The sequence below is a fragment of the Pseudovirgaria hyperparasitica genome, assembly GCF_010093815.1.
Source record: "Pseudovirgaria hyperparasitica strain CBS 121739 unplaced genomic scaffold EJ05scaffold_14, whole genome shotgun sequence".
NCBI classification, from domain to species: Eukaryota; Fungi; Ascomycota; class Dothideomycetes; order Acrospermales; family Acrospermaceae; genus Pseudovirgaria; species Pseudovirgaria hyperparasitica.
In genome coordinates this window covers 623,695-648,864 of record NW_022985562.1, presented here as the reverse complement: position 1 = coordinate 648,864, position 25,170 = coordinate 623,695, and the positions used below count along the sequence as shown (strand labels likewise).

General features: G+C 49.1%; 9 protein-coding genes across 9 annotated transcripts; 2 read left to right on the top strand and 7 right to left on the bottom strand.

Moving 5' to 3' along the window:
• Window positions 1-4: 4 nt before the first annotated feature.
• On the bottom strand, window positions 5-1,262 carry EJ05DRAFT_478968 (uncharacterized protein). Its single transcript, XM_033744572.1, has 2 exons — window positions 915-1,262; window positions 5-858 (listed from the first exon to the last, which is right to left on the bottom strand). Exons 1-2 carry the CDS (start codon window positions 959-961, stop codon window positions 477-479), a joined length of 429 nt encoding a protein of 142 aa, XP_033597615.1. The 5' UTR covers window positions 962-1,262; the 3' UTR covers window positions 5-476.
• A 70-nt stretch (window positions 1,263-1,332) lies between these two features.
• Window positions 1,333-6,502, bottom strand: EJ05DRAFT_124494 (uncharacterized protein). Its single transcript, XM_033739094.1, has 2 exons — window positions 6,226-6,502; window positions 1,333-6,150 (listed from the first exon to the last, which is right to left on the bottom strand). The coding sequence occupies exons 1-2, from the start codon at window positions 6,231-6,233 to the stop codon at window positions 1,716-1,718; spliced, it is 4,443 nt and encodes a 1,480-aa protein (XP_033597614.1). The 5' UTR covers window positions 6,234-6,502; the 3' UTR covers window positions 1,333-1,715.
• A 306-nt stretch (window positions 6,503-6,808) lies between these two features.
• On the bottom strand, window positions 6,809-8,508 carry EJ05DRAFT_442610 (amino acid permease-like protein; the record flags this gene model as incomplete). The annotated part of the gene is made up of 3 exons (XM_033742044.1): window positions 6,809-7,715; window positions 7,767-8,327; window positions 8,381-8,508. 3 exons carry the CDS (start codon window positions 8,506-8,508, stop codon window positions 6,809-6,811), a joined length of 1,596 nt encoding a protein of 531 aa, XP_033597613.1.
• A 586-nt stretch (window positions 8,509-9,094) lies between these two features.
• EJ05DRAFT_478967 (cytidine deaminase-like protein) lies at window positions 9,095-11,000 on the top strand. Its single transcript, XM_033744571.1, has 3 exons — window positions 9,095-9,471; window positions 9,519-9,570; window positions 9,620-11,000. The coding sequence occupies exons 1-3, from the start codon at window positions 9,330-9,332 to the stop codon at window positions 10,686-10,688; spliced, it is 1,263 nt and encodes a 420-aa protein (XP_033597612.1). The 5' UTR covers window positions 9,095-9,329; the 3' UTR covers window positions 10,689-11,000.
• A 2,909-nt stretch (window positions 11,001-13,909) lies between these two features.
• On the bottom strand, window positions 13,910-15,474 carry EJ05DRAFT_478965 (40S ribosomal protein-like protein S2). The gene is made up of 4 exons (XM_033744570.1): window positions 15,444-15,474; window positions 15,031-15,335; window positions 14,610-14,867; window positions 13,910-14,550 (listed from the first exon to the last, which is right to left on the bottom strand). Exons 2-4 carry the CDS (start codon window positions 15,292-15,294, stop codon window positions 14,293-14,295), a joined length of 780 nt encoding a protein of 259 aa, XP_033597611.1. The 5' UTR covers window positions 15,295-15,335; window positions 15,444-15,474; the 3' UTR covers window positions 13,910-14,292.
• A 924-nt stretch (window positions 15,475-16,398) lies between these two features.
• Window positions 16,399-18,060, bottom strand: EJ05DRAFT_442798 (serine/threonine protein phosphatase; the record flags this gene model as incomplete). The annotated part of the gene is made up of 2 exons (XM_033742053.1): window positions 16,399-16,659; window positions 16,711-18,060. The coding sequence occupies 2 exons, from the start codon at window positions 18,058-18,060 to the stop codon at window positions 16,399-16,401; spliced, it is 1,611 nt and encodes a 536-aa protein (XP_033597610.1).
• A 2,364-nt stretch (window positions 18,061-20,424) lies between these two features.
• On the bottom strand, window positions 20,425-21,980 carry EJ05DRAFT_494196 (aldehyde dehydrogenase-like protein; the record flags this gene model as incomplete). Its single annotated transcript, XM_033746178.1, has 2 exons — window positions 20,425-21,417; window positions 21,468-21,980. The coding sequence occupies 2 exons, from the start codon at window positions 21,978-21,980 to the stop codon at window positions 20,425-20,427; spliced, it is 1,506 nt and encodes a 501-aa protein (XP_033597609.1).
• Window positions 21,981-22,790: 810 nt separating this feature from the next.
• EJ05DRAFT_503465 (uncharacterized protein) lies at window positions 22,791-23,670 on the bottom strand (the record flags this gene model as incomplete). Its single annotated transcript, XM_033747422.1, has 2 exons — window positions 22,791-23,466; window positions 23,519-23,670. The coding sequence occupies 2 exons, from the start codon at window positions 23,668-23,670 to the stop codon at window positions 22,791-22,793; spliced, it is 828 nt and encodes a 275-aa protein (XP_033597608.1).
• A 365-nt stretch (window positions 23,671-24,035) lies between these two features.
• EJ05DRAFT_503464 (ubiquitin/metalloprotease fusion protein) lies at window positions 24,036-25,043 on the top strand (the record flags this gene model as incomplete). Its single annotated transcript, XM_033747421.1, has 1 exon — window positions 24,036-25,043. One exon carries the CDS (start codon window positions 24,036-24,038, stop codon window positions 25,041-25,043), a length of 1,008 nt encoding a protein of 335 aa, XP_033597607.1.
• Window positions 25,044-25,170: the final 127 nt, after the last annotated feature.

Genomic DNA, 25,170 nt, shown 5'->3' with positions numbered 1-25,170 from the left:
CATCTAGATGGTAAAGAGGGCTGATATTTGAGTATATACTTAGCATTTTTCAGTAGTGCCAAGCTCTAACAAATAATCCGAGGACTAGCAGTCTATACAGATCTAGGCTTCCCGATGGGCGCGGTCCTCTTTGGCAATTGGTGATGTAATTCGTCTGGGCCAATGCCACATCCTGATGTTGTGTTCCTGACAAAGAGCTGATCCATTTCCGCATATTGGAACACCACGCTCTCAACGCAGTACTGCTGCTAGCCAGTTATATACATGCGGTTATAGACTTCGTTGTATGCCCAATAGACGCCGAGTCAGGCTTCACAAGTCCGAGTCCGTTGCGCTTCGTCTCGTGCTGTAAAGCTGAACCCCCAAAACGCCGTCCAATGCAAGACATCCACGCCCCAATCAGGTATATATGCTCGTCATAACCCCCCCTCTCCCTCGCAACTGTCATGTCCCCTCTCACGCCCACGTCCCATTATCTACAACCGCACCACCACATCCAAGCACGGTACGCGCCACTCCTTTCTTGTCACGACGTTCCGCACCCACTCGCCAATCCACGTCGCGCCCTTGCCTTCCCCGCCCGTGCCTGCTCCTCCTCCTGCCGTCAACCTGCCCCTGACGCCCTCTGTCACATGGCGCACCAGCGCAGACGCATCCTCAACATATGACGTGTTCGAGCTGTTCGATGCGGGGGCCAGGACTGTGGATGCCGAGAAGGACGGCGCGAACCAGTCTGTGCTGAAGTCGAAGAGCGCGAGAACGAGGACGCCGAGCAGGAGGGAGCAATAGACGCAGGGCCGGTTGAGGAGGTATGTGGTGACGACAAAAAGGATGAGATATATCGGGGATGCGTTGGAGCTGGGGTATAGAGGTTAGCTGGGGAAGACGTGTGATGATGATAGTAATATACATACACGGAGAGGAAGAACAGTATTGGTATCCAGCTCCGCAGGCAAAACATGTTGGGTTCAGATTTGTAGGTTGAGTGTATTGTATGTTGTAAGGACTCCAGAGGGCTCGGAAAGACGGGGACGCGACGACCGAGGGTGAGGATTGCGAATCGCGGAGAGCGCGGAGGTGAGAAACGGATTTATGGGCGGCAACGTGGTGTTGAGGATAAGCGTGGAGGCACGTCAGGTTCGTGACAGTCGTGCTGTCGGGGGAGCGAGTGCAGAGACTGAAAAAAGTAGTTGAATATGAACAATGTATGTAACTGCAGAAGTCCAGTTCGCACAGGAAGTAATAATACGATGACGGAAAGGATGGACCTGATGAGCAGTCGCATCATCCATCGGCGCTTCGCTTGGCAAGTCCGGTTGATCTTCGGCCAGGGTCTGTTACTATTTTAAGAATGCTTCTAACTAATAGGCATTGGGCGTGCATACAGAAAAGCGCTAGAAATGTCATCGCGAGAAGACTATAAAGAGCGTGCTGCGTTCGATAAATTCCTCGAAGCCAATAATTAGAAATGCAATCATGTAACATCGATTAACTTAATAATTCGAGCTATGCTAAGCTACAAGCATAGGCCTGCTGTTGGAGGCCATCTGCGCCTCCACTATATTGGTCCACGTTTCAGAACCAGATCGTCATATGCTTCTTTAGCAACACGCAAGCTTGGCGTTGTACGATACCATACCAATGCAAATGCCAATTATGCAGCGCCTATGCTAAATCGCTGAACAAAAGAGGACGAATTCATGCCCAAACCATGTTTAGAGCGGTGGACTTTCTGGACGGTCGATCCATAGCGACTGATAATAATTGATCAGATCATCCACCTCTCCATGGACCCCGACCGCACTTTTGTCCCATGACTGATCATAATCGTAACGTCGCTGACTGAAGTCTATACTGACTTTGGAAGCTCCTTCTCTCTTTAGATTGTATCCCAGTGCGTCGAGAGACCATTCCACATCGCAACGAGGACAGGACATAAAGTCACTTGGCTGAGATACGAAGGCTGTGTCTCCGCACCGAAAACAAGAGAAGTCACAACGCTCACAGAGAATACCGGCTTTTCCATTCTCCTGTTCCACAAGTTTGTTTTTCATCTCGACGTTGGCACGTGGCCTTGCTGGTGCACCACACTCAGAACACTTTGCAAGACCGGAAAGGAGAGTACTTGTGTCACCTTGACTAGCATGTCGCAGATCGATTGGTATTCTATCTCTCCACCTAGAAGAGTCGCCAAATTCTTCACTCGTCAAGGGTACAGCGTCACGACATGCAGGGATGTTACAAGGCGTACTGGTCTTATGTGCCAGCTGCCTCTGAAACATTTCGGCTTGCGTTCGAAGCGCTGGGGCGTCTTCGGAAGTATCAAGCAGATTCGTCTGGGTGTATGCCGGTCCCTGCACCGCTTGCCGGACGGGAAATCCCCCTAGAGGTCGGATGACTATCGTCTGCTTCTTGATCATATCCCTGGCTGCAGCAATACCCGAGTCCGGTTCCGGGGCCCCAGCTGGCATCATCGAAGGTGCGTTGATGATGCCAAATGTTCCGATATCATCCTGCGTGTAGTCTTCTTTCAATGCCTCGAGCACGGTGATGGTACCGTTGACTTCCCCTAACAGTAATTTGTCTTTATCAGCAGTAAACGCTCCGCACATGATTCCCGACTTCATCGTTACCGCTTTCTTGACAAAAACCTGTTCAACTGGCTGTGTGATGTCCCATACCCGGACGACTCCGTCCGAGGCTCCCGAGTAAAGACGCTCACGGGTAGGGCCCCACGATAGAAATCTGACACCCTCGTCGACATCTTCCCGAGGTTGATCGGCAGAACGTTCCAATAGAGGCTTGTCATGCTTCATGCGGTAAAGAATAGAGTCCGGCCTCCGAATATCCCATACATAGACGGTCCCGTCCGTACAGCCCGACGCAATGTAATTGTCATCATACGGGCAGAAGACGACGTCGTTGATATCCTTAGCATAGCTATTCTCTAGCTCATGACTCCAGCTGAAGGAAGCGGCTGCCTGGTTGAAGTCGTAGATTCGGACTTCAGATCGTGTAGCCCTATTCGCGCTCGAGCCCTTCTTGTGACCAACAGCGAAGCGCCCGTAACGTCTTGGTGACCAAGAACAATCAAGTGTATCTCGTACATTTGCGATAACCTTGACCGCACTTCCAGAGATGACATCCCAGACGCAAATTTGACCACCGGTTGTGCCATCTTCGTCTTCGGCATGCGAAGCGAACCCCGCTAGGAGGAGATCGCCGTACAGAGATTCGAATTTTAAGGACGATGGTCGTAGATCCATCTTGGGTTTCTCTATGGCTCGTGGAGAAGCAAAGCTGTATTTGACCAAACTTTCACTTGACGGTTGATCAGTATGCTGGATGACTTTGATGGATTTAGCAGTGCGGTGGCTTCCCGTGGCAACAAGGTTTTCACGAGGATGCCGTGCAATCAGGTCGATCCTCTCCTTAGCTTCCATGATCAGCTGGCACGGATGTGCATCTTTGGCGTGAACGTCCCAAATCCGGAACTTTTTGTCATACCCAGAAGAGTACATCCACTTTCCATTTGCGGAGAAATCGAGTCCTGAGATTGTAGAAAAGAGCCTCGGATCCTGGGAGGCATACATGGCGTGGGTAGAATTTGCTCCTTGCTCGGTCCTCTGTCTCAAGGTATGGTGATCAGGAAGTTCTCGCAGTGTTTTGTGCTCCATGCTTCCAAGAAGGAGATTTAGAGGCCGGTTATACTGCATTGATGAAGGATCCGAGGTACAAACGGCTCCAGCGGCGAAGTAGGTACCCTCCGGGTCCCATGCCACTACATTCACATCACTTCCAAGCCCAGTGAAAGATGTCGTGACGCTCAACGTATCAACCGCGAGATTTCTGACCCCTTTCGTTAACACACTGGTAGGGGGCATAATGTTCCTTCGGCCAACGTGGCCTAGCTCGCGCTGTCGCACGAACGAGCGAAGCCTGTTGATTGTCACAGCCGGTTTCTGGATAATCGAAAGTCTTTCAACAGTTGGAGAGTAGTTGTAAAGGTTGTCGCGAAGGTCTCGAAGACAGCACTCTATCGATCGCGTTGTTCGACTTCGTAGGGACGGGTCCTTCTTAACCTTGTGAACAAGTGAGCAGATAACGTCGTCAGCTACGCCGCGAAGGCTACGGCTTAGACGGAGTATCCTTGCAGTCTTCAGATTTCCTGAGTACGAACATAGCTCAGCCACACCGTTCTCAAGAGCTTTGAGTTCATCGTCGTAAAAATCTTCGTGCAAGGTATCACTACTCCAAGGACTCTCGGCGGATCTTTTGCGCGACCTGCGAACAACTTGTCGTTCATCGTGCGGCAGATAAGGTCGATAGACAGTCTGAACTACAGCTTCTGTGTGATGACCAGTAACGACCGTCGGGTCTGGTAGATCGTTCGTGCGTGTTGGAAGATAACCAAATTTCCCACATTTGCTCATCCGCATTCCTGGGACAGACACTAAAGTCAGGTCCGGGTCGTAGTCGCAGTTTGCGTCGCAATCGCAGTCCTGGTCATGACATTTGGACCGCACATGATTTGTGGGGTTGAGGTCCATGCGCCTATGAGTATGAACAGGTATAGAATCAATTATATCGATATCAATCTCTTCCCCAGACCAATCGGGTGCGTCTGCTTGCATAGCATCCACGACGACTGGTGCTTCAATTTGTCTGAGGCGCTTTGGACGCGCAATGCTAGCCTGTGGCATTTCCGTTTGCCGCAACGTTTCGTAGCTATCTATCTCAGTTTCTTTGTCCGTTGGCAATTGCTCCTTTGTCCTCTTGGGTCGCCGATCACGGGTCTCATTGACGTAATTCTCAACTTGCGGGCCCTCTGAAATAGTTTTCAGTAGCTCAGCGCTCTTGTACTTTAGTTCTTTGCAGTATTTGCTCTGCAGAGTTCCAAATGTTCGAAAGGGGAAATATTTTTGGATTTCAGACCATCTGAAGCCTTTCACTTCTTTGAGATACACAATGTTCACACAGTCTTCGCGTGTAAATTTGTCTCGATATTCTGCGATTGGAATTACCCGCTCCATCGATACATTACGTGTTGCCTGTGGAACCGGATTACCAATAGAAGGTATTACTGTTCTGTGATTGAGTCGCGAAGAATTGCTACGATTGAGCTCTGGTTTATGCAACGTAAGTCCTTGACTGACCTGCTCCCTCATCAGGCTCTTAACATTCAAGTTGAGTGGAGTTCGAGACTCAAGTCGAGATGAAGGTGCCCTCGAAGGCTCCACGTTCTCTGTTACATTGCGATTACTAGGAAATCTGGCTGTAACCGGGTCTAGGATGCGGAGATCATCTTGGTGTGTGGCATTATTAGGCCCAGAGGACCTGTACGAATTCAAGTGATGCATTCTCTTTGGCACAGGCTCATTATCCGCAGCTTCCATCGAAGCTCGTTTTCGAGATAGCCCATCGTTTCTACTTCCGAATCGACCGGTATGTGCTGTGAGAGGATCTAATGTAGGCTGGGCATCCGCAGAAGGAGACTTGCTGCGTGTCACGTCCGTCCGGACATTGAACATCTTTAGTAGATCTTCGCTCGTTGGCGAAGTAGGTGAAGACATCGAGGACTCCCTGAGTTCGCTACTGTCATTGTTCGAATTTATAGAAACTTCGCTTTCCGTCTCAATGCATGAACGTGACCGGTACGACACTGGACCGCGCTTGGCAGTTTGTTTAGACAGCGGTACCGAGTTTTCCGGACTTGCTACTTGTCGGCCGTCTAACAGAACTGCAGGTGAAAGCTGCTCCTTTTTATACACCTGAAATGCCAGATCACTCGTCCGTCGAGCCTCATTTCCTGGTGGACTTATAAGACTCGTCGAGGTAACCCTTCTCTTCACTGAGTGATCTACCGGGTTCTTAGCGTGAGGTCCTGCCGTTTGACGCGCGGAAGATGAGTATGGTGATTGGGAGTGTGCGTTAGAGCCCGTAGGATTCTTCGAACTTTTACTCGTTGTGGTGGGCTCGTGCTTGTTTGACTTATACGCGGTTTGGCGTGGAGGAGAGACAGGGGTGTGAATGGATACCCGATTTGGAGGCTTCGAGGCTCGAGAAGGGGTGATAAGCACTCCTTCGCGCGCTATGGAAGTGGTTGTCGTCTGTTCGTCGGGAACTGAGGTCAAGTCGATTCTCACAGTGCTTTAGGACCTTGTCAGTGACGCGTACAGAAACTCACGCGTCACACACGTTGCGTGTGTGAAAGGAAAGCCTTACTTTGCCATGAAGGGCAACAACGTCCCATGGGATTGGATATCGTAGTTCTGTGCCGCATGTGTTGTGGTCGCTGGCAAAGTTTGAAGGGTTTTTAGGTGAAGTTTGATTACCAGTTATAAAGTGAGGTTACTGTTTAGAGATGTGGCGGGGCTATGGTGCGCCACACGAGCACAGATCCATAGGATTACTACAAAGTGAATTCTGTAGATAAGGAGTACCTTACAAATTCGCCTAGAATTGTGACTATACTTAATATATAGATAACACCACATATCTTTTGGTGATAAAATAGTAGTAGTATGAGCTCAGGCCTGAGTAATATGGCCTGAGGTGTGTACAAACCTAGAGCTGTACTGGTTAGGCCGTACGCCTCTACAGTGCCTCAATTGCATACTTAACATCATGTATCTAGTCTATATAACCCATGGGATACGTAGTTATAGACTGCACTACTACATGCTGGGAATGGTAAAACTCAGGAAGACTGGAACACACAATTAGACACTTATGTTTCCCGCCTGTCAAGAGAAGAAGTATTTGACAAGCGCTTAAAGTACGAGTATATACTATATACAATCCTTCATCACGCTGTTTTGATAGGGTCGTGCTCGCCGCTACTCTGCACAGGCGTCATACCTTTTACCACTGCTATCTCGCTTGGATCTACATCTATCGGGACCGGTGGCCCATCAAACGATTTTCGGCCATGGATGAAGTACCAAGCCATTGAGATAGCTGCAAAGCCAGCGAATACAACGCTTGCATAATTCATAGTTGCCGCTTCAACTGGGAGACTGACTGGCATGCAAAACAACACGATGGCAAGACTGATCCAGCATAGAGTGAAAACATTGATAGCGAAACCGAACTTGCCCAACGAGAATGTAGAATTCTTGACTGCCTTGCGCCCTCGTATAATGCTCACTAGAATTGGAAGACCGTAGGAAGTACTTAGGCAAATAGTTGCAACACCGGTGAACGAATTGAACGCGGCCGAAGAGCCAAAGTATATGAGTCCCAGGAGACAGTCTACTACGGTCGAAAGCACGAGACCCCAAAGTGGGATATCGAAACGTTTGTCGACCCGCTTCCAGAGGCCGTATCCAGGAATGGCTCCATCTCTAGCAAAAGCATAAGTGCATCGTGAAGCCGCCGTAAGAGCACCAGTTCCAGCAAAGAAGAGGATACCAAGAATGAGGAAGAGAAGACCGAAACCACCTGCGGCAGATCCAGTCACAGTCTTGAAAAGCAAACCGATTGGCTGACCATTGGCCACATCAAGGAGCATCTGAACATCGGGCAGTACGAACAGAATTGGAATGAGATATATAACTCCTGTCACACCAGCAGCGGCGACCGAAAGTACGATGGCCTTCGGGACTTCTCGTTGCGGGTTTTGAACGTCTTCGCACATGGAGCAGACCATTCCATATCCAGTAAGAGTATAGCCCGCTTGCAGTAGTCCTACGAAGAACGCCCACCCGGGAGGCCTGTAATGTATTAGCATCGGCCTTCAATCTTATGGCCTGTATGAAACTTACCATCCGCTCTTAGAAGCATCGTAATGAGTGAAAACAAACTTTCCGCTTCTCCGGGTATCGGCCATTGTTAGAAGTGTTATCATAATGATAATCACACTCGCCGCAGTCCAGTAGATACAGATCTTGTTGATAAGGTCCAGATATCTTGCTCCAAAAATGTTAACACACATACATATCAGCATTACGGCCCAGAACATGAGCACGGTCTGATATTGATTTGCCACAAAGTCTTCGTTCCATAGAGTTATGGCCGATAGAATGAGTTGCGCACCCGAGAAGTTAATGCTGGTCGTGACAGTCCAGTTGCCGACCAGAGTCAGCCAACCAGTAATCCAGGATGCAATAGGGGCCCATTCTTTGGTAGCAAGCATGGCACTCCAGTAATAAACACCTCCAGCAGTAGGATACACGGCGCAAATCTCAGCCAAGGATGCGGCGATACAGAGGGAGATCAATGAGACAATGACCCAGCCCCAAAGGATAGTGACAGATTGTCCGTCGGTTAGAGTGATATACATAGTCGTACTAAGTCCAAAAGGTACGGCCATGATTGCAAATGAGCTGTTGCGCACATGAGTGTTGGCCTGGTCCATTTTAAGATAGGTAAAACTTACAGTCCAAGGATACTCGTCATGCTCAAGGTTCGAGGCAATTCGGCAGAGTATCCCATTTTCGCCAAAGCAGCATCAGCTTGAGTATCGACAACACCTTTGTTGCCAACGGAGCTCTTTCTTGTGGCCATGTGGCCTAGGTCCTCGTGTGACGCCATGCTAATTGCCTGAACTGCCCGTAAAATTTAATACGTCTACTATCGCAACATAGATGGGCCAGGCTGTTCAGGGTCAGTCTGATTCTACTATCGCGTGCTTATTGTTTAGATCTTAATCGCGTCCTGCATGAGACGGTAGACCGCACATACCTCAGTAAAAACCGCGCAACAGATGGTAATGATTCTGGTTAAACTTCGAATCTTTTGTACGAGAATGGCGAGCACTAACAACGACGATCAACGCGCGACACTAAGGGATACATGTAGTCTTGAAAGAATTTGGTGATTCCGTCCAGGTGTTAGCTCCCGAGTCTCGACTCAAGCCCTACGCCTGGGCTCAGAGATAGCTGCGCCGGGCGAGCCACCAACCAGAGTGCGATCGCATTGGTACGGGCGTGGGATTGATACGAAGAGACGCCGGGAGTTGGAGTTAGCCTGCCTATGCTCATTTACCCGACCCCACAAAATGAAGATGGAGATGGCGCTGAGTCGGTAAGCCCGTTGGCTTGGCTTATCTGTGGCCGGCTTTTCAATCTCGTCCAACATGACTCCGCTGACTCGCCTAATTTGAGGCTGATGAGCGCTTCTTCTGACGCAAAGCTAGGGATTGACGTAATCAGGCTCTGTCAATCTAGTCTGACGTTCTCACGTTACGGGTATGGTCTGCTAGAGCCTCAAAGATCTCCTTGGCAGACTTGGCCCAGTCAGGTTAGGCTCTAGCTAATACTTTCCAGGTTTCGTACATGCTACATGCTTTTTTGCACAGTAACAGACATCTGAACCCGCATCATGATATGGGCGAAGAAAAGATTCTGCAAAATGCTCTGCCCAGCGACCCCGTGAGCATATTAGGCAGTCTTGGTTCGGTCCAAGTCAAAGATGGAACCTTACGCATGTTGAAAACACGTGCCGAAGTCAAAGCAAAATCAGAAACTTGTAAGTGCTCTGCAAAAAGTAAATGCCTTATATTCAGAAATCTGCAGTAGATGTCTATGCACTAGCCGTACCAGCGCAATACTCCAGTAGAATTCTAAAGTAAGCCACTATGACACTGTTGAACACAGTTTCGTTGATCATTCGGCAGCACGGTCAGAGCGGTCGTCCCTGATCTGAATACCATAGACATACAGCATATCAAGCGTGTTGCAAAATACGACTTCCTCACGATCCATGTGTTGAACAAGTTTAGCATGGCCTCTGGTTACAGCGACGCAAATGGGAACCAATTCGACACCCTCGAAAACATTCGATACATCGTCGTCTGCCCGGTATCATCGATTACAGAGGGAATATTGTCGAACGCCCTCTCATCACAGCCCCCGTTCTCCGATTCCGGATTCCCATTAGTCTTGGTTACTCTTCCAGTACCAGCATATGCTCCAACTTCCAGTGAGCAAGCAGACGAGTGGAGTGTCCAATACTGGCCAATATCTTACAAGAATACGAATCCTTATGGACCGCATCCCAGCATGGTACTCCACAACGAAGCCGAAATTGTCAAATCTTCTGGTGCTGCTCTCACACTGGCAGAGTGTGTCGCGAACGAAGCTTACGAGAATGGATCGAGCTTGCCAATTGGCTGCGTGATTGTAGATCGCACCGATAAAGTTGAAAAGGTCGTGGCTATAGCAGCTGATGCTCGCTGGCAAAGCCAGGGATCAAAGGAAGGTGCTGGTAACGTCATGGTGCATGCCGTCCAGCGAGCCATATCGCTGGTTGCGCAGAAACGGCTTCGAGCAGAGCAGCTCAAACAAGACGCTCTACACTCGAAACACGGCAGCTTAAGCCAAGAACAGCCGAGCTGTTCCAAAAACTCGAGCGTATTCCTGGACTATCCGATTGGAGACATCGAAAGACGTGTACACAGTCTCGACAACATCGCCGCTGGAGGATATCTCTGTACAGATTTAGACATCTACATTACGCATGAGCCATGTGTAATGTGCTCCATGGCGATTTTACACTCCCGTTTTCGCCGTATTGTCTTCCAGAGACGCATGCCTCTGACAGGAGGTATGATCGCCGACAGCGGTTTGAAGTACGGCATCTTCTGGAGACCGGCCGAACTGAATTGGAAAATGCTAGCTTGGATATGGGAGCCCATAGAAGTAGAAGACAACTCCTTGGATATAGCGGACCAATTTCATGTTTGATACTTGTACATTCTGCGTGAGCTCTGTTTGTAGCCAGCCTCGTGCATCGTGATGTAAAGGCGTGATAAAGAAGCAATAGATGCGGGAAAAGAGTATCCAGAACGACAATACGGCGTCAGGACTTACTATCGCCAAATCCGGAAAGAATCCAAAAACCGACGTTTACGAGGTGAGATCTGGACTCACTTCCTCCAGGATGACATCCGAAGTGGCACTGCCAGGAGACAACCAGTACTACGACTTGGCCATCCCCCCGAAAACCGTCAGAGAGCATGTGAACGAACACAGTTGTTTGCTTCAGTATATAAAGGCCTGTATAACAGAACATGCGAGGTTTAGTGACTCTTAGGACCAGGCTGGTAAAGTGTGAAGTGAATTCTAAGTGCCGAAGTTACCGCATGTCACGGACTCAACGGACACATCATCACGTTTCGGCTGCTGATTTCTGACCCAACCGTGCCTCTCGTGCTCAGATTGAGGAATCGAAGTGGAGAAATAATCATCCTAAAAGCTAAAATCATATGTGCGAGAGAATATCAGAGTTCTACACTCGCCTGCATAACACCAGGACGAGTGACAATGCACGCAAAATGAAAGTTGTCCCAGACTAAACCCGGGCTAGATCAGAAGACGTCCAACAAAAATCGCGAACAGAAACGCAAAACAAAAACTCATAACTCGAGGCTTGAACCGGGAGATACTTGAGAAACCAGACGAACTGAGTTTTTTTTCACGTTGTGGCACCACTAGACTATGGCTCCGAAGTGTGAGAACTGGAAGAACTCAAAGTTGGATCGTTTATAAAGGGTTGGGATGAAAGGGTGACTTTGTTTGACACGTACATTAGGGGGGGGGGGTGAGCTGAACAATGTGAAAATAGGTGACATTAGCCATTGTAGCTCGACTTTTTTTACACAGCTCTATGAACATGCGCATTTTTCAGCCTTATCTCCAAATAGTTTCGTCCCAGGTTGTCTCTCGAACGAGCCGTTTCTAATGTTGACTACTTCGGTTTTTTGCGACGTGGAAACTTCACTTCCTTATCTCCCTCCGCGTCGGCCCCTTTCCATGGTCATATGGTGGTAGGCATATCTGAACTTGTTGGTTTTCGTTCATGTCTCGAGAGCCGAGACACTCCTCCCTCTAACATGCATCACTCTCGATAAAGCTCATATTCCCTCAAAATTCTCTCGCCCAAGGATGCCCTTGTTCCTACCCTGTATCCATATGAGGTAACATATGCAGTGTCGCTCTCGAAGCTACTGTTTCCCGTCTACTACATACTACCATGAATTTCGGCATAGTCGCGCTCTTCGTTGTTGACTCAACACATGTCGTTCCCAGACTCTGCTTAGCACTTTACTGCTACTACACGCCTATCATCACTATGAATGAGAAGACCCAACGCGACTCCACGTCCTGTGTATATATGATACGATCAGGTGCGCGCTGGTGATTGGGCGAAAGGATCAGATGCTTAAACGTTTGTCATGATGCGGCGAAAGACAGTCGGATTCCTTCATCAGATACAAAGACTGTCACAACGCAAGATGTACAGCCTATTTACATCATTCAAAGTATCTCATCCATAAATTGAACAGCTTTTGCTTCTAAATATTCGATCTTGGACTCTATCCACTTTTTATGTCCGCACCATGTCCTCTCATCTTCTCCGTGTAGTGAGCCGTGAGATACTCATCAAGTGCGAGAACAACCCACAGAGCTCCCGTAGTTTCATAACCGATATGTTCTTGCTTAGTATAATTGTAACAAGCACACGTCGCTGTTCTTCTCACCCATACCGTGAGACAGAGGAACAGATAACAGTCCAGGAGCAGATTTTTAGAAAACGCACCATGGATCATAGAGCATTCACCTATGCATATGGAGGACGAGACACATCATTCCAAGATTAAGAATAAAGTATGAGGGCATATAGTATGTGACAAGTGTAGCACTTGCCAGAGTGCTGTTCGTGGCCGATCATTCACTCAGTGCCGGGCGGCTTACTTGTCTGGCCGAACAACCCGCCACGGTATTCCCTATTCACAACCGTGAAACCCTTGTTTTCAGTTCATCAACATACATTATTATCTCTGAGCTTGATACCCCAGTTACCCATCGACCTGACAAAACAACCACGGCAACTCGTGCTCACAACCCAAAATGTCGCCGCCCAATCTCTACCCCTACCACCACCAACGCCACCCTCCAGAGAAGTCCCAGATAATCTTCAGCATACCTGCTCGACCCGCATCTCCGATCCTGATCCTTCTCAGAAGCGTCATTGTCCTCGCCACACTCTATATCTACGTAATCCTCATCTGGGGCATCCTGCGCCACAGACGACTCGCAAGGATCCGAAACAGATCCCGAAGAAAGCGATCATGCACAAGCAAGAAGAATCACAACTTCCCGGTTTCTTCGCAGCAGGCGTCGAGGATTGAGGCTTGTGGAGGTAAAGGGGGGAGCAAGTGGGTCGAGCAAGTTTGACACACGGCGTCGACGAAACGCGAGGGACGGGCACAAATGGTCAGGGCTTAACAAGGGCATAAATGTACAGTTCTGAGAAATAAAAAGGCAATTCTTTGGGAGAGAGCCATCTCATCGTGGTATGCGATGAAGGCTTCAGAGATGTGCTTTGGGCAGTGTCGTAGCACGGGGAAAGAATATCCGAATTGCAGCCCTAGAGGTGGCAATTCCTGTTCAATACAAATCATGTATTTCCTATGAGATGTTGGTGATGTGGCATCCTTCCCAGCGTGACTTTCATGAAGGCAGATCGAAGCCGTGGAAGGTATATGCCGCAGGACCGGGGCTCAGGGGTGTCTTAGGGTTGGTGCTCATAAGCCGTGGATTGGTTGCAATGTTCCTGTGGGAATCATAAGCACAGTCTGTAATCGATTGGCCTCTAGGAGGTTGTTGGTGTACTGGTAGTGATAGTAGTATTTCACATAGTGGCCGGTTCAGGGATGATCGGTCTATATTGATAGTTCAGTGCGTAGCAACGTCTTAATGTCCACAAAATTACGTCTTGTCCATTCACAGGTGGTTAGTACAGCTGACAAGTGTGTTTACGGTGAACAGGGGCATATATGAGATAGACGGCCAATACGAGCCTGGAATGCCACGTCAAGGGCCACAGGATGCAGGTTATAGAGAGATGTGAGCAGAAGGCGAGGTCGTGGTGAGAGTATCACATGTGTTAGCTGCGGAAGGAGGGAATGTCTATATGCATACAATGTGCAGTGTCAGCGGAATGGGACGCAGAGTCTTGCTCGTGATCGTCCTCACATGGAACAACGTCTTGACCGCACACCTAGGTTTGCGAACTACGGACTGTCGAGACTCAAATGCACTTGGGACAATTCCTCCCAGAGCAACCTGCCACAGTTGACGAAAGTACAAGCAAAGTTTCCTGTTCTTCATGAAATCAATAGCGCACCAGGTAGTCAAAATTATGAACGGTATGGATTTAGCATTCTTTCGAGCTTATTTTAAGGGTAGAGAAACAGCTCTCCCAGAGACCAGATAAGACCTATTTGCCTTCATCTCGCCTCCAACATGCAATACCAGAAGAAACGGTGACTCCTTTTATTGTCGCTTAATATCTCTTGCCTTCTCTCAACACATCACTGTACTCCTCGAGCGGGCTGCGTGAGAGTTTGGTCTCTTTCCATAGGTTAGGAGTAAGGAAACCGTATGTGTTTGTGACCGCGACGAAGGTAGCCTTAAGGGTGTTCTCAAGCGTCTTGGTCGAACCGGAGGAGGCGGAGTAGGCGTCTTGGACACCAGCGAGCTGAAGCAGACGCTTGACGGCGGGTGAAGCGACGAGACCGGTACCACGAGGTGCAGGGATGAGCTGGTTCATGTTAGCATGCCGAATTGGCGCACAATGATATGTTGAGGCGGGTTGCTTACTCTGACGGTGACGGAACCACACTTGCCGGACTCCTTGGTTGGCAGAGAGTGTGGCTCACCAAGGTTGGTACCCCAGTAACCTCTTCGAATCGGGACGACAGCGAGCTTAGCGATGATGATAGCTGCGCGGATAGCAGTGGCAACTTCTTTGGATGTCTTGATACCAAGACCAATGTGGCCTTCGGAGTCACCGATAACAACGATGGCCTTAAAGCGGGTACGCTGACCAGCACGGGTTTGCTTCTGTACAGGCTTAATCTGTTCACGCAATTGAGTAAGCCAGCATTCAAATAATCATGTCCTTCAACCCATTGAACTTGATGGAGCATAGTTCGCGCTCTACATGCAACTCTGGCGTATAACAACATTTGACGTAGTCTTGACTGCCGGGTGCTGGAATATTGCTAGACTGTTCACGCACCTTCATGACCTCGTCCTTGAGCTTGGGGAGGAAGAAATCCACGATCTGGTACTCCTTGATGGGGAGACTGTGTAGGTAGATCTCCTCCATGCTCTTGATCTTGCCAGCCTTCACCAGACGGCCAAGCTTGGTAACCGGCTGCCATTCTTTCTCTTCAGACTTGCCTCCTCCGCGGCGACCACGGCCACGACCACGGCCACGGCCACGATCTCCACGTCCACGGTCTCCGAATCCTCCACGGGCTGGGGGTGCAGCGTCGGCCATATTCGCGATTTGTGATTTTGCTGGGTTGTCGAGGTGGGGCGCTGTGATCAGATGAAAGGTTAGTCAAACGCGCAGTCCTTTTTGAAACTTGTATGGTATAGTAGCTCTGAAGTGTTCGCTAGGTGAGTGTATCTTGAACGAATACTTACGTTCTCGAGTGCGCGCAGCAAGTTGGTCGTCGTCGTGCGATGAGCTTGACAGAACGATTTTCAGAACTTGAGTGGGCGGAATTCCGGCGGTCATAAGCGAGCCAATCACGTGCTAGGCTGTCTTCAACAACATGTGTTACACGTAGCGATTGCACGTTATTTACGTTTGGAAAAGATTGAGATAATGGAGTTTGAATGAGTATTGATGCGCCGTATTGGAACAGGTAAGTGTGCTCAAGATATTACTATTGTTTGCAACTTCTAGAGTAAAGCTTGGCATATTTGTTACCTCCAAACTTGTACACTAAACCACCGCTGATGAATAGATAAAAGAGGAACCCATATTGGACGCACGACAATGTGTGACCAAGTATCTACCGTATTGAACGCCGATGTGGAGATAGACAAAAAATGCCAAACAACTGCGCACATGAGGCACTAATTGCATCAGCGTACACTCCCCAACTCCTGGTGTGGAAATTTCGTAAATGACCCTCAGTTTGTCTAGTCGTCGTTTGAAGATGACGGAAGCCGAGGAACCTTTGATAACCACCAGTCCAGTTTCGTACGATATTCTGAAAGGTCTGTTGTCGTGCTGTTATCTGTTTCTGTTCTGTCTATCGACCTGTTGCGAGCTAAGTCTTCGAGAAGAGTTTCGGCAGATGACGTGATAACAACGGATCTCTTCCTTGGTCTAGCTACTCGGAATCGCGCGTTATCGTCTGGCACGCGCGACGTCTGTTCGAGAATTGTCTTCCGTAAATTTATCCTCTGTGGAGTCCCCCCGTGTTGATTGTAACGCTTAAGGGTGACTCGTGATGTAGTGCGCATTCTAGGTGAGTCTTTCGGGGGTTGCCTGAAGATGATGTTGCTGCCTTCCCTTGCGTCCCCGATATCCTGTCACACGGAAGGTTAGTAGCTTTGAGGATACTGGTTCGCCGGCTGTAGCGCGATGTTAGTGATATAATACATGGTGCCTTACAAGATCGCGTTGCTCGAAGTTGAATTCATGACTAGTTGAATCCAACACCGAGTCAACCGTCTCTGCGGACTTTGTACGTACTGGGCTGTTCAGCATGCTTTGACGTTTATTTCTCCCCTTCTTGATATGACTCTTTAATGCACTCGAATCGAGAGGCTTGAGGAGTTCAAAACTGCAGAGCAATTCTCCTGATACTGACATCACAGCCCCCCAATTATCGAATTCACCACAATACTGCTCAACGATGTTAGCCAAAGTCTTATCGATAGGAGAGATATGACATACGTTCGGCGCAGAGAATACAGTTACCAAGATGCGGTCGTTGAAGAACTCATAACCATCTTCAACGACCATGTGGGCACGACAGACGAGATCGAAATCGTGTCGCTGCAAAAACTCCATTATGACTTTTTTCCCAAAGCAGTAGCTAACACCTCTCTCGTTGCTCTCCCAATCGGTCTCCATATCAGCCGGATCACTCCACAACAGGTCGTTCAGTAGGCCATAATCCGGAACATCGGTTGGTCGGGCGATCTGTCGAATGTCGTCCATGTGAGACAAACTAGGGGACAGGCCTCCATGAACACAGAAAATCTTCCCGGCTACGATAGAGGCAATTGGCAAGCAATTGAAAGTATCGATAAAGGCTTTCCAGACTTTGACGGTGCATCTCCGCTTGCACTCGTCGTAGAAGCCGTAGACTCGAGTCACGTTAGCACATTCATGATTCCCTCGTAATAAGAAGAAGTTCTCCGGAAACTTGAGTTTGTAGCACAAGAGCAGTAGTATGGTCTCCAAGCTTTGTTTGCCGCGATCAACATAATCGCCAAGGAACAGATAATTCGAACTTGGTGGGAACCCGCACATTTCGAACATACGAATGAGATCGGTATATTGACCGTGCACGTCTCCTACTATCTTGACAGGTGCGTCAAGCTCTAACAAAGCAGGCTGCGATAGAAACATCTCGCGTGCAGCCGTACAGATAGCAAATATCTCAGCATTCTTCAGGCAGACTGTCTTCGTGACTTTTGCAGCATAGGCCGCGTCTAGCAATCTTGCGATCATATCATCGAGGTCTATTGACTTTAAGGAGGCTAGCTCCATCGGTGCTGGCGTTGTATCCTTCGAAGAAGACTCTGGCGCTCTTGGGATAGGCTGGTCTTTCTTTTGGAGGATTGATTGTTTTGGTTGTTGCTGGGCGGTTGACGGAGGACGCACTCCACTGGGGGGTGCCTCTGAGACTTGGTCTACTTCGCCCGAACGCTTCGCTTGATCGACGGCGTTATGGCCATGTCCCAAAGAGTGGGATTGTGTGGGCGAAGGTGGGCGTTGAGGATCGTCATCCCCAGCTCGTGAACCATCGAGCTCATCGGCACTTAAATCCTGTTTCAATGAAGAGGAAGAGCCGCGGTGTGACTTTCTGCTAGACTTTCCGCTAGTGACAGAAGCTGTGTCTGATCTATCAGGACCGCTGCTTTGCCCAGAATCTTGGAGGTCGGTGGTAGAAGCTCGCGGGCTTGCTATCTTTCCAGGAATCTTACTCCTGATAGAATTTCTGAAAGAGCGGGAGGATTCTTTCGTGTCGCTTTTGCTGAACGAGGGGTAGTTCGCCCTGTCTATTGGTGTGGCCATACCTTCCTCTCCGCCCTTCTTGTCTCCTTTCGAGGGTTGGTTGCCCATAGTGACTCAGATAAGGGAAGTATGATATCCTACGACGGTATTGACTAACAGATACGAAGTTATGTGGAGCGATAACAATGTTGGGATGTGCAGTCGCAGAAAGTGCGAAGCTAGGCGGCTCAAGGAAGAATCGACAGTGCTTGTGAATGGTAGTATGAGGAAGGAATTCTCGTGAACAGTTGTTCGAAAATGGCAGGGATGTCCGATATAGTAGAGACGTGTTATGGTGGCCTGTATAGTCGTGATAGAAACGATAGGAAGCAAGCCTCACCGGTGGCGGTGGTTATCGTGGCGCATGGACAGTCCAGGAAGGACTTTCGGGAGGGAGGATAGGCAGAGGGAAATGGTTCTCGCCTTACTTGAGCCAGATCGTAGACTTCCTCGGGTTTTGCTTAATTGTAGTTACTGTTCAGTGGCTCGAGACTGAAGATGCTGCAGTGGCAGGCGTTTGACAGGTGTTGAGAAGTCTGCGGGGAGCTTGACTGCGCAACGCAGAAGCTGTCATAAATGAAGTAATGAGCTTCGAGGATATGGTCGCACAGAGGGTACTCTGAGAGTTTGGGGGGCAACTGCGCGCGGTAGAATTTGGGCTTGTCGATGGTGAATCGTGAGCGATGATGAAGTGGGAGACGGCGGTGGACGGTACGTACTTCGTGGGGCACGTAGCTTACGATAGGATGTAAAGAGGTAAGCGGAAAGAACGCTGGGATGGGAAGCGGAAGTAAAAGTGAAAGCAGAGAATGGCTGGTATACCACTTGAGAGAATGAGCAAGACTTTGGCTTCGGATTGTGAAGAAGCTTTGAGAGGATAGGATCTTCTGGGTGGAGAGAACTGGATGGGCAGGCCGCAGAAGAGGATGCGAACGCCCAGGATTTACTTGGCACGCAGCGGCAAGGCCTGGGCTGTTTGGCAGCAGCGAACGGGGCTGCAGGCTGCCTCTTAGGCGGCTACCACGCTACACTTTTTGCTTATACGCCACGCAGTGGTGGCATGGGGCGGGCATAGAGCGCGTGAATAGCCCCGTTGTCAGTGCGTCCTGCATCTCTCCGCCGCTGCTGCTCTTAAGTAGCTCCCTTTCTCCCTCTCCCTCTTGCTCCCACTTTCTCTCTCTCTCTCTATATATATATGTTCATCTTTCTTTCCGGGCTCGCCCTATCATCCGGTTATTCAGCTATGCTGTCAGCATATCTTACTATCCTATTGATTACCCAGTCGTGCTATCGAGGTTGAATTACTAGACACCTCGCTTGCTGACTGTGCATGAAGATCCTCTGTCACGCCGTATTATCACACCAACGCGAGCTTGCTGAAGTCAGCGGCAGGTTCGCCAACTAGAGGGTCGATTAGCCAGACAGCTCAGCAGACTACGCCGAATCGACTTGTCTTTTATCGTCGTCCACCTGACTGGTTATCTATTCACTTGAATCCATGCATCTTTGCCCAGCTTCTGTGCTCTCGGCACGTCGGTCTTGGCTGTCTCCGTACACCAGGTCGTCGGAATGTTCGATAAGCCGTCTCGGCCATTTACTACTGTCGATCAATACACTTTGTTGAGCGTTTATGGTGTTCCGGTGATGGCACGCGCGTATGCAATTTAATGACACTCGCTTTTTCAGCTGTGTGCAGTCTCTGGTAAGAGCGTAGCCAACATTAGCCTCATCTCTAGTGCCTCACAACCAGCTTCTAAAGTACTATTAATCCTTTTGTATTGGTTCAATCGATATTCGGACATACAAAAAGCTGTACTATCTTTAGGGACAGTCGACAGCTCCGGCCAATTAAGAACCTCTCCACGTCCGAGCGCATATGTAGGTGCGTTGCCTAGACGGGAAAGTGGAACGTGTCAAGTGTATGTGACTAGAAGGACGAACAGGGGGAGAGATGTGGTATTTTTGAATAATTATACCGTTCACCGGTCGACTGACGTCGACCACTTTACCAATGCTTTGACATAGCGCTGAGGAGATAAGGCTATATCTATGCACGCACCCCTGCCGGAGACCTGCAACTTTCTTATCTTTGGACGATATCTGCACGACTTTAGGAAGCCAGATACAAAACCTGTTTAGACCTCCTCTTGTGGCAAATCGCTGTTGTATATGTGTAGCGGGAGGAGGAAGTCCAAGGCTATCATGAATTGTAATCGTGTACGAGGCGCTCTAAGCTGCCTGCATTGTCCTGGCATTAGCAGGCATGTCGTATTCAGATACGTTAATGTACGGTCTTATGTTTTCTTTTTCTTACATAGTCACTGAAACATCAAGGCGTGCTATGTACTGCCTTACAGTGCAAACACGCGGTTTTCCTCAACATTCTCACAGCCACGAGCCGAGATTAACATGAATGGCCTTCTTGTTGGTATAAGAATCGAGTCCTGCTTCCCCAAGCTCACGTCCTATCCCGGACTGCTTTACGCCGCCAAATGGTACTCGAAAGTCAGAGTCGTTGCTCGAATTGATCCATACCATGCCGGCCTCGATATTCCGTGCTACTCGATGAGCCTTGACAATGTCCTTTGTGAACACTGCACTACCTAGACCATACGTGGTATCATTCGCTATAGCAACAGCCTCTTCTTCCGTCTCGAATGAGCTGATGACCACAAATGGTCCGAACACCTCTTCTCTGAATATCTTCATAGTATTTTTGACATCAGTGAAGACGGTGGGAGAGATGAAGAAGCCTTTGCCGTTTACATTCTTGTAAGCCTCCCCACCTGTGGCAAGCGTTGCGCCTTCAGATTTTCCAGTCTCAATGTAGGACAGTACCCGGTCGAACTGTGCTTTGGTAACTTGAGGACCTTGGAAAGTGCTATCTTCGAAGGGGTCTCCGACCTTGCTGGTATTCACCACATGGTCCTTGAAGGCTTTGATGAACGAATCGTACACTCCATCCTGAACCAATATTCGCGATGTTGCTGTGCATATTTGCCCCTGATTCGACATGATGCCGATATGACTCCACTTTACAGCCTGATCCAGATCCGCGTCATCAAAGACCAGAAGAGGAGACTTACCCCCTGTCTCTAGAGTTATGTTCTTCAAATTCACGGCAGCCATTTTCATGATTTCTCGACCAGTATTGGTGCTACCAGTAAAGGCGATCTTGTCGACATCCAAGTGGCTAGCTAGCGCTGCTCCAGCCGACTTACCATAGCCATTAAGAATATTGACAACCCCGGGAGGAAACCCGGCTTCCTTAATGAGATTTGCAAGGTACAATATGCTCAGAGGTGTCTGCTCGGCAGCCTTTAGGACGACGGTGTTTCCAGAAGCAAGAGCTGGGCCAAGTTTCCAGGCTGCCATGGCCTATGCTCCTCTTAGACATATCACCAGTACGTGGAACTCTATTCACTTACAAGCGGATAATTCCATGGAATGATCTGGCCACACACGCCGATTGGCTCTCTAATGGTGTATGCGAGCTTCGCAGGGGTAGTCTCGATGACTTGTCCGTGTAATTTGTCGGCATATCCAGCATAGTAATTTAGTGCACCGGTGACCTCTGCTAAGTCCTCGTTAAGTGATGCGCTGTATGGCTTGCCGTTGTCCCAGGTCTCTATGGCTGCCAGGGTTTCTTTTTCTCTTTCGATTATGGTGGCAAGCTTGTGCATCAGCTTTCCTCGCTCTGTGCCGCCGATGTCTCTCCATGATGGGTCTTTGAAAGCCTTACGAGCTGCAGCTACGGCTATGTCAACGTCTTCGGGTCCTGCTGCTTCTACCGTTGCAATTTCGGTCTCGTCTGTTGGGTTTATGGATGTGATCTTTTCGCCTGACTTGGCGGCGTGCCATTCATTACCGATGAACAAGCCGATGGGCTGGGTGTATGAGACTCCATTGGGTGTTTTAAGCTGTACTGTGAGTTGTGGCATGCTGCAAAAACGACGAAAGTTCAAGATGGGACTTATACAGGAGGGGAAAAGTTGGAGCAGGCCTCTCGTCGAGTGAGGGGAAGGAAAAAGGGTTTTATACAGAGTACATCCTGAAAGCTTCGAAGCCCGCACACCACCGTACATGTTTCTGTTCAAAGACCTAAGCCGACTACTGCTGGTTCGAGACAACCGGCATATTACAGCTGAATGTAAGGGTGGAGAGCATGCTCCAGAGCTCGCCAAAGATAAGATCTAGTTGTGGATATTCATTCGTCGGACAGGACAGCTGTTTCCGGCTAATCTAGTGCGGGGCTATCATAATCATGGTTGAACTGGTAAAGAGCCCTCGGAAGAAACCATTGATGCGACGCTGCTGTATCGCAGGTGTTACAGTTGCGTGTCTAGTATTAGTAGTCATCTAATGTATGCCAGCTACAGCTATGTAGAAACATTTATCCTGGCCCCGCTAACTGTGTTCGGCAACGCCATCCATGATTGAATCAATCTTAGGTAGAACCAGACTCGTTCAAGCGTGCCTGTCTTCACTACTATTATTCTATCCGAGGAAGAAAGCCCGGGTCGGATGCATTCTCCCTCGCCATAGGCAGCCTCAATCGCCCGGTCATGAGCTATCAGACATGGTTATCGGGTTAGCCGAATAAGGCTCCGGATTCAAGATGCAGGTGTTAGCGCCGTTGATAGCTCAGATGCCCGGTTGATCTTTTGATCGTAGGACGATTCTGAGGTTAGCGCTTTCTAAACTTGGTCATGTAGTTTGTGTCCCGAGCAATACCTGAACCATATCGTGCATCACTTTCTTGACAAGGTCGGCATAGAGGGCGCGCTACCAAGAGTACCGGTCAGAGAGAATGGCAAAATCTGGATCAGGTCCATCATCTTCCTCGCATGTATGCCTGGCTCGTGTTCAGCTATACTGGCTCTCCTCTGTTGTTGTTCTTGTAGCATATCGCTTCCCCGCCTATCTTCAGTCTGCACCCCCTGCATCTTGTCTTCTTTGGCTTCAGTCACCTTGCCATCCTCCAAGCTATCTTCGAAGTGGTCTTCATCTTCGTCCCCATTCTCATCCTCAGTTTCGCCCTCGTCTTCACTCTCGTCCACGCCAATTAGGCCCAGCTGCGTCCTCGCAATCTTATTACTTTTTACGGGAGCCCAGTTCCAAAGTTCACGTAGCTGTACGTTATCGAGGTTTTCATCCGACACCGAATTGGTGGTATTTGTGATATCAGAGAACCAATCTTCGACAGGATTATCCAGCTTTTTCCGCAACATAGTATACAACAAGTCTCGCTGCGCAGAGGCTGGGAAGTTTGGAAGCGTATGAACATGCGCGGACTGAAGAAAGTCTATATTTGACTCCTTGGACTCGTTGGAATCCGCGTTTTTGGACCGTACGGAGCTGGCCATGATCGTCTGGATCGTCTGGAGGTTCCGAGCGATATCATTGATCGAAGATTGCACAACAGGCCTGACTTTGTTAGCTGTGACATATGCCTTAACTTAGGCCTCATGCGATATACCATGGCGGTAGGGAGTCTTGATCCGTGCCGTATTGCAATTTCATGATCATGGTATGTGAAGCTCCGCACAAGGTATGAAGCTGGGCGCGAAGCTGTTCTAATACTCTGACTTCATCAGGAGCATGCTGTTGTTCCATGTTAAGGGCTGGCATGTCGAGGCTCTAGAAGTGAAAATGTTCCAAGTGGATAATTTGCCAGCTTGCGCGAGAATGGCTATTATCCACCATGTTAGGATCCCGCTGATGTCTGGCAAGTTTAGGCGAAGCTAGGTGATACCGCGGAGTTTGCTTACAAACACCGATGATCGATTACTTTCGACCCGACGTAGGTCAATAATCCATTCCTTGGATATAATTTTTGACTGAATTGAGAACTTTGCCTCAATCACTACATACACGTCTCTAGTGCACACTCCGCGCATACTGCTTGTGTTCAAGTCGTCTCCAAACTTCATACTGCTAGCAACTAACACCAAATTCTAGCGAAGATTACCGTACAGTTTTCTCCCGATTCTATGATGTCTGAAGAGTCTTGCGTCATCCTCACAGTCATACATCATGGCAAGCCTCATGCATACTCGTTCCCCAGCAATGCGACACTCATAGACCTCTCTGACCGAATTCACGAAGAGCTCGGGATACCTCAGTCTCATCAAAAACTACTAGTGCCGAAACTTGGCCTCCAGCGCGTTCCGTTCAAAGACCCTTCATTACCACTCCGCTCTCTTGTGAACCGAAAAATCACATTACTCGCTCCTACGCATGAGGAGCTCTCAAGACTGGCAGCATCAATCTCAGAGGCGACGAGACCTCGAAAGGCCTCCCCGATATCTTCTGCAAAGCCCGTTCGAACGCGTGATTGGCAACGTGTAAGGGAGGATGCCGAGTACACTTTCCACACTCTCCGTCCTCTCCCACAATTTCCACATCCCGAACGGTCGCTTGCATTTTTGGAGCGTTTGCGCGATGACCCTGGGATTCGAGCGGCAATGCGCAACCACAAGTTCTCTGTTCCTTTGCTCACGGAGATGGATCCAGCGGCACACACGTCTGCGTCGCATGAAGGGGTGTCACGGACACTGGGCTTGAACAGAAATAAAGGCGAAGTGATAGAATTGAGGCTACGTACTGATGCGATGGACGGTTATAGGGACTATAAGACAATCCGTAACACACTTTGCCATGAGCTTGCTCACAACGTCCATGGACCGCATGACCAGAAGTTCTGGAAGCTATGCAGGGAGATAGAAAAGGAGGTCAGCAAAGCAGACTGGAAGAGTGGTGGTCAAGCACTTACGAACGATGCCTTCTACGAACCCGAGCCAGGCTCAAGCGAGGATCATATTGACGAAGGTGGTTGGGCGGGCGGTGAATTTGTGCTTGGCCGAGGGGAGGAGAAAGACAGTAACGTTGATGTCGAGACAGGACAAATGAGCCGACGAGAGGTTATTGCGAGAGCAGCAGAAGCTCGGTTTAAGAAAGGAAAGCAGGTAGATCAGGACCAGAATAAGTCTGGTGAGCAATAAGCAAATATCTGTCTACCAATATCACCATCGCGAACTAAATATATCATAATGGCCATTCACTATTTGATAATGACTTTAGAATCACCGATCTCGCGCGATGCTATCGACCTTAGTTTCATGGCATTAC

Coding starts and splice junctions, on each gene's coding strand:
- EJ05DRAFT_478965 (XM_033744570.1), bottom strand. CDS start 15,294: ATGGCCGACGCTGCACCCCCAGCCCGTGGAGGATTCGGAGACCGTGGA. Junction 14,868..15,030: donor TCAAGGACGAGGTCATGAAG/GTGCGTGAACAG, acceptor TTGCGTGAACAG/ATTAAGCCTGTACAGAAGCA. Junction 14,551..14,609: donor GTGGTTCCGTCACCGTCAGA/GTAAGCAACCCG, acceptor AACATGAACCAG/CTCATCCCTGCACCTCGTGG.
- EJ05DRAFT_478968 (XM_033744572.1), bottom strand. CDS start 961: ATGTTTTGCCTGCGGAGCTGGATACCAATACTGTTCTTCCTCTCCGT. Junction 859..914: donor ATACTGTTCTTCCTCTCCGT/GTATGTATATTA, acceptor TCTATACCCCAG/CTCCAACGCATCCCCGATAT.
- EJ05DRAFT_478967 (XM_033744571.1), top strand. CDS start 9,330: ATGGGCGAAGAAAAGATTCTGCAAAATGCTCTGCCCAGCGACCCCGTG. Junction 9,472..9,518: donor CAAAGCAAAATCAGAAACTT/GTAAGTGCTCTG, acceptor AGAAATCTGCAG/TAGATGTCTATGCACTAGCC. Junction 9,571..9,619: donor TACTCCAGTAGAATTCTAAA/GTAAGCCACTAT, acceptor ATCATTCGGCAG/CACGGTCAGAGCGGTCGTCC.